The sequence below is a fragment of the Orycteropus afer genome, unplaced genomic scaffold (assembly GCF_000298275.1).
Source record: "Orycteropus afer afer isolate SDZICR_OR568_19922 unplaced genomic scaffold, OryAfe1.0 scaffold00051, whole genome shotgun sequence".
Lineage (NCBI taxonomy): Eukaryota > Metazoa > Chordata > Mammalia > Tubulidentata > Orycteropodidae > Orycteropus > Orycteropus afer.
Window position 1 is genome coordinate 5,274,885 of NW_006921638.1, and position 7,684 is coordinate 5,282,568.

At 34.6% G+C, this 7,684-nt stretch overlaps 1 protein-coding gene across 1 annotated transcript in view; it reads right to left on the reverse strand.

Moving 5' to 3' along the window:
* The window catches only part of SNX6 (sorting nexin 6), a 50,084-nt gene that overhangs the window by 6,786 nt on the left and 35,614 nt on the right, over window positions 1-7,684 (reverse strand). The window contains exons 8-10 of the mRNA XM_042780648.1: window positions 5,184-5,270; window positions 761-920; window positions 588-673 (exon numbers count right to left, since the gene is read on the reverse strand). Of these exons, the coding sequence (XP_042636582.1) occupies window positions 588-673; window positions 761-920; window positions 5,184-5,270 (333 nt within the window). The remainder of the gene's footprint in view (window positions 1-587; window positions 674-760; window positions 921-5,183; window positions 5,271-7,684) is intronic.

Below are 7,684 nucleotides of genomic sequence, written 5' to 3' on the forward strand. Positions count from 1 at the left end.
GGATACACTCTCCATTTAGACATACCTAATTGTTTAGCTTGTTCACCCATCTATCCGTCCCTATACCCATGTTTGCTTTCACTGACAACTCAGTATTGAATATGCAAAGGGGTTCATATTTGTTGTTTGTACTGCCCATGTAACTCTCTCTGAGATCGACCTTGTTTTTAAACAACTAGTCAAAAAATGACACTGGTTCCCATATTAGGTCCTAGGTTCTTGCACTGCTTACAATCAGAGACATTATTCTTGTTTGAATTAGATGATCTTTAAAATCCCTCTAAATTTTAAGATTCACTATTTTAACAAATACTATAATGGTTAGGCCAAACTTTGTATTAGGTATAAGAAGGAGCTTAATTTGAAGTAAAAAAAAAACACTGTAAAAAAGACTAGAAAGAGGATAATTACTAGAACAAATTATTTTGAAGCAAATTATCTTGGAAAACATTAATTTCAATTCAGGAATACTTTTTACAGAATCCCTATAGCAGGTAACTGTCATGAAAGGATTATTATCAATTTCGTAACTGACTGAAATCTACATAAAAAGCATTTAAATTATTAAGTTTTGAACACGACACTACCTTTGCATGCTTCAGTTCTAACTCTGCCAGTTCCACTAAATTTTTTCTGAATGCAGCAACTCTTCTTGTCTTAAAATCTATAAGTTCTGTGAACAAAAGATACTAGGATTAACAAGTTAATTCACATAATAATTTAAAACATACCTAATGAATAATGGTTAATATAACAATACCTTGTTTTGCAGACTCAGATATTTTTTCAAATTTCTGACAACATATTTGTTGGGAAGTTTCAGCCTGCAGAACATCTTTATTTTTTGCTCTTGCTTTATCCAGGGCTTTATTAGCATTTTCATAATCCACTAGAGACCTAGATCTTCTATACAGGAGATCCTATAAAACAGAATGCGTCACAATAATATATGCTGCATGTTTCTACTAGTTACCCTGAACCATCATCATTGTTGTCATCATAATTAGAGCTAACACACAGTGAATATTATGTACCAGCCACTGTTCTAAAATTTTTTAAATAACAGCTTTATCTGAGATATAATTTATACACCATTCACATCATTAAATTCACTTATTTAAAATATACAATTCAATGATTTCTAGTATTTACAGAGTTTGTACAACCAGCAACACAATCAATTTTCAAATGTTTTCATCACCTCCAAAAGAAACCCACTTGAGTACTAGCAGTCTCTCTCCAACTGCCCTACTACCCGAGCAACCAGTAATCTGTTTTCTGTCTCTATAGATTGGTCTACAAATGGAATCATATGAGGCTTCTTTCATTTAGCACTTTTTTAGCCATTTAGAAATGGGTTTATTTGATTAATTTCCAACATATCTTCTTGATCAGGCAGGTGGGAAGTTGGTGAAAATGATGATGAAAGCTGGAGTTGAGCATCAACCACTGGTTGATGAGAGCACAGGAGATCCAGTCAGTGGTTGAGGACATAGAGATAGGAGTCTATCTGTGCAGCGGACCATGGTTAGTATACTGTGTTGGATCTATATTAATAACTAAACCATCATCAAGTGCGTTGGAACATGATGCTTTGTCTTTTTTTTTTTTAATACTATATACATATATTTTTTTACTGTTACTGTGGTGAAAACATCACAACCAGACATCTGCCAACATAACTTTAGATGTAGAACTGGAGCAGTCTTGTTCAATATAGATATCTAAGGCAGGAATTCAGTTAAGCTGTAGGATATGGTTATTAAACTGTGTGGGATTTAAATTAGGAGTTAAACCACAACTGGTGTAAGTATATGATACAACATCCTTTAAAAAAATTCATGATGGTATTTTTCAATAGATTACTTATAAATTTTGTAGACCTGACTCAGTCTCATTCAGTGCAAACTGGATATTTAGACATCTGTTTTAAATTTTTAAATAATATTGTTTTTTTTTTTTGTAAAAGGTTACACAGCAAATTAGGTTCCCATTTAATAATTCATTCAAATGTTTTTAATTCATATTGTAGCATAAATCAGTACCTTCATTCCTTTTCATTGCTGAATTTTACTGTATGAATATACCTCATTTTACTTATCCACTGACCAGTTAACAGATATTTGGGTTGTTTTCATTTTTTGGCTATTAGGAATAATGATGAAATGAACATTCTTGTACAAGTTTTTGTGTGGACATATGTTTTCATTTCTCTTGGGCATACACCTAGGAATAGAATGCTGTGTCAGATGATAACTCTTAATCTTTTGTGGTATTGCCAGACTGTTTTCAAAGGGCTGCATCATTTTACACATCTTCACCAACATTTATTCTTATAGTAATTAGAAGATGGATGCAAAACAGTGTATCTTTGTGGTTTTGATCTGCATTTCTCTGATGTTAAACATCTTCTCATGTGTTTATTGACCATTTGTAAATCTTTGGAGAAATATCTATTCAAATCCTTTGCCTATCTTTAAATTGTCTTTTTATTGAGTTGTAAGAGTTCTTCATATATTCTGGATATTAGTCCTTCATCAGATATACAATTTGAAAATATTACTGTGGACTGTCTTTCCACATTGATAGTATCTTTTGACATAGGAAAGTTCTTAAATTTTGATGAAGTTCAATTTATTGTTTTTTCCTTTGGTTTCTTATATTTTTGGTGTCATATCTTATCTTGTTTATCTCAAGTCCCAGAGATTTATGCCTGTGTTCTTCTTCTTTTTATTTTTTTATTTTATGCCTGTGTTCTTCTATGGACATTATATTTGCTGGTATATAAGTACACAAAGTTAAAAGGGTTTTTGACAATCTGATAAGGAATAAAAGGATATATTCAAAGCATCACTAATCAAATGGGAATTTTCTGTACAACATGATTAAAGTAATTAGTGTCACTCAATTGTATATGTGAAAAATGTTAAACTGGGAAATGTCATATTATCTATATATATTTTAAGATAATATATACAGTTCTGATTCCAAACAGGATGAAGTAGACATATTTCTCCTCATTCTGCCCCAAAACTCTGAGCATTATATATAAACTAAAGAAAATACTGAAAGATGGAGAAACGAAGGCAAATTAGCTACAGAGAATTCAGGACTCAAGAAGAAACAAGGTAGTGAGTTCCCTAGGTTTTCTTACTGCTTCTCCGTATCCTGGACTGGATACCTGAAAAGCCTATAATATGGAGCAGCTACTTAGGAAAAAGTTCTGGCGATTTCTTTCTCTCTTTTTTTCTCTAGAGGATATTTTTACATATGTATTTGTATACAAAAAACAAACAAACAAAAAAACCCCACACCAAACTCACTGCCTCTCTGCTGTCGAGTCAGTTCAACTCATAGCAGCCCCTCCTTGGGTTTCTGAGGCAGTGTCTCTATGGAAGTAGATTGCCTAATCTTCCTTCCAAGGAGTGGCTGGTGGGTTTGAACCACAAGCCTTCTGGTTAGCAGTCAAATGCCTTAGGCACTATGCCACCAGAGCTCCCATGTATTTGTATATGCTACAAATATAGTCAAGTTTATAGTAGAGCATATGGGGCAAAGTCATGGCAATTTTTTTTTTTTTTTTTTGGTGGTGTGGTAGTTAAGGTCATGTGTCAATTTGTCTGAGCCTGGTTTTAAGTGGCTGGGCAGCTGTATGTAGTTATTCCCCATGATGAGACTGGTAATTTCATGGTGGAATCTGCAGTGAGCAGTTGAGTGAGCCTTAGGGATGTGATCTGCTTCCAGTATGTAAGGAGAAGCACTGAGAAAGGTCTTGCAGCTTTTTGGCACACATGGACCCTGCATGTAGCCGAGTCTTTATTCAGCAGCCTGCCATGTTGTCTGCTGATCTTAGGATTCTTCCTGGACTTGAACCAGTAGCCTGCTGTGTTTGTGTGATAATCTTGCGATTGTGCCATTTTACTTGTTGACCTTGGGCTTATTATTAGCCTTAGCAGCCTTCAGCTGCCTGAGTGAAGAGATGCCTTCAGCTCCAGTGGGCCAAGACCAAGAGGCAGAGCTAAAGCTCAAGATCGAGGGGCTTTCACACAGCCCCTAGAGCTGGCACTTTAAACTTGGATTTCTAGCCTCCTAAACCATAAGAGAATAAACTGTTTGTTTAAAGTCACCCACCTGTGATATTTCTATAGTGCAGCACTAGACGACCAAAACAAGTGGTTTCTTGTAACATTTTACATATGTATAACCTATGACATTTGAATTACTCCTAGGTATTTATCTAAGAAAAATTAAATCATGTGTTTGCAAAAGGGCTTAAGAAAGATTTTTTTTATAGTAGTTTTATTCATAATAGCTAAAGCTTTAAATTGCCCATGTGTAAGAATAGAAGAATGGATAAGCAAAGTGATATATTCATATAATGGGACACTAATCAATATAAATGCATGAACTCTCAATACATGCAAATAATGTGGATAAAACTCCAGACATTATGTTGAGACAAAGAAGCTAGCTATGAAAGTAGTCTATATTGTATGAAATTTTAGACAGGCAAAAAACCCCCCAAAACACTTTGGTAAAAAATGCAAAGTCAGAATCACTATTGTCCCTGGAGATTGGGAGAAGGATTGACTAGGAATGAGCATGATGAAACTTTCGGTTATCATGCAAATGTTCTCTAACTTGACAGGGGATTATGTTATACAGGTGTATGTATTTGTCCATTTTCAGCAACTACAGACTAAGAATTGTTTATTTCACTGTGTGAAAATTTACATCAGAAGTAAAAGAACTGTAAAGAATTTTTTTTTTTGGTAAAGAATTCTTTAACTGTAGTTAAAGGTATGCATACTGAAATATTTAAGAGAAGTGTAGTATTGTCTATAATTTACTTTGAGATGAAAAATAACAATGATTGAATGAATGGGTAACTATACAGTAAGTAAATATTGTGAAATGATAATGGGAAAATCTAGTGTACAGGTATTCACTGTAAACTTCTCTCAGCTTTGCTTTATATTTGAAATTTTTCGTATTAAAATGTTGGGAGGATGGGAAAACAACTAAAACACTGAATTGGCAAATGTTTCTTATAAATATATTTACCACAATGAAACAAACAAAAATTCAGATGATAAATCATCTTTAACAATTTTATCAAATCTAAAGAGATGGCTTTTTGTAAAAAACAGCTCATTTAAAAAGACAATGAACAATAAAGTTACCTTAGCAGCTTGAGATTCTCTTAAGTAGTATTTTAAAAGGTCAGAAAGCTTCAAGTCTTCATCAGCAGATACTCGTGCTTCTATTTTCTGAAAAAGGGGAAAAAAAAATTGATATTTATTCAGCAATTACATTTTTCTCTCACTGTTCTCTTTAATAATTGTTGTAAAAAAGATAAAAATTATAGGTAACTATAATATCCTTTCCTATTTTATCTAGGTTTCCTCCCCTTCTCACTAGACTATTACTTTTCTTTGCAATTCTGGTTAAAAATAAACAAAAAACAGATGAGATTAGTGAATCTAGGTAAAGAATCTATTTGATTCAAGTTTTTGGCTACACTGAGTTTCAGTGTCACCTTCCAGCTTCATTTATATTTTCTCTCTCTTCATTCCATGGCAACTGATAGTACACACAGAATTTTATGTATTTTAAAGCAATAAAGGCTGACAATGGTAGACTAGGTAATTCAAACCAATCCTCCTTAGAGGACAATCCTTTAGAGAACAATTAAAAAACCTAGTCAAACCATTAAAAAAAGTGCTTGAAGACAAAGGGTAATAAACAGATGCGATAATTTTGAGCTGAGATGGGATGGGAAGTAGTCATGTCAGACTAAAAAGATGAGAACTCATCAATTTGGGGAGAGAGATTATAAAGAAAGATGCATCATATTAACCAAATGTAAAATGTAGTATGTGGACCTTGTTGGGATCCTGACTCAAACAAATTCCACTATAAATAAAGCCATTTATGATACAACTGAGGAAATCTGTATTGTATATTTATGACTTTAAAGGAAATCACTGTCAGTCTTATTAGGTGATAAAGATAAAATAATTATCTTAAAATTTCTAAACTTGTCAGCTGTACCAGGGATACCCAACAAAATATCTCTGATCTCAGGAAGTACACATTGAAGTATTAAGGGGTATATGTATCTAACCTATGCTCAAATGGCTTGAAAAAATAAATTATTTTACAGGTAGTCCCCAGTTTACACCATATTCAAGTTAACGACGAACTTCACTGGTTTATTTTATAAATAAACATCTGGTTTATTTATTTATACATCTTATCATTAATAATACATATAACATACAGTGTTGCAGCACATAGTGTGCTGATGTTATTCTCATGTGTTCACTCACAGATGTTCAATGTGTGATTACTGTTTAAAACACTGCCATATAGCAGCAGACTGTGGCCCACTCTATAATGAAGTCAGTGCTGGAGTAGTAATGGATAGAAAGTGTAGTAATGGATAAAAAGTTGGGCACTGTTCAACTCTAACAACATATGACAAATGAACTGCACACACACCCAACAGCCATTATTATTCCGACTTCATTGTTGCAACTGACGTCAATTTCATTGAAGACCAGGCCTATATCGTGATCTTATTAAGTGTTTTGTACCTTCAGAAACATCAGTTGTTAATTTGAAGCCAAGTTGTTATTCAAGTTTATCACACTGTAACACCTACACTGCTTTTTATCTGTTTAGTGAAACAGCACATGAGGAAGCACTGTCTCATTTGACTGTTTCAGCAGTCATTAAGAACGAGAACAGAATTTGGGAAGCAGTTAAAGGAGTAATCAGCATAAAATTCAAAATTTTAAAAAAGGAGAGGCAAGGGCTAATCCACAAGATGGAGAAGGCGTTAATGATTTGGATAGAAAACCAAATCCAGAAGAAGATTCCTATGAGTCTACTGATGATTCAAACAAAAGCACGCAGTCTTTTTGAAAACCGGAAGGAACAGTAAGGAGAAGATACCCCAAGTACTTTAATGCCACCATGGACTGATTTCACTTCAAACACAAATCTGGTTTGCATAACATGTATACCTGGAGAAAGCAGGAAGCACCCATGCTGAAGCTGCTGAAAAATTCAAGAATGGGCTGGACAAAATAATACAAGATAAGATAAAGAATACCTACCAGTGCCGATTTTCCATATGTGTGAAACAGGCTCATTTTGGAAAAGGAGGCCAGGACAACCTATGTCCACAAAGAAGAGGATTCAATACCTGGTTTCAAGGCAAAGTGGTGTAGCTACTTCCCAAAACAACAGCTGTAATTCAGCCTGTGGATGAAGGTGCAACCACCACTTTCTGTAATGCAAATAAAAGAGCTCTGATGATGCAGTGGTTAAGGCATTCAGTTGCTAACCAAAAGGTCAGTACTTGGAACCCACCAGCCACTTCACAGGAGAAGGAAGAGGCAGGCAGTCTGCTTCCCTAAAGATTTACAACCTTGGAAACATCGTGGGACAGTTCTACTCTGTCCTACAGGATCACTATGAGTTGGAATTGACTCAGTGACAGTGGGTTGGGTTGGGTTGGTTTTTCAGTGCAAAAAAGGAGCCCTAGTTAAAATGTCGGGAGCTCTGGTAGCATAGTGCCTAAGACACTTGACTGCTAACCAGAAGGCTGGCGGTTCAAACCCACCAGCCACTCCTCGGAAGGAAGGTTGAACAATCTACTTCCATAGTGATACTG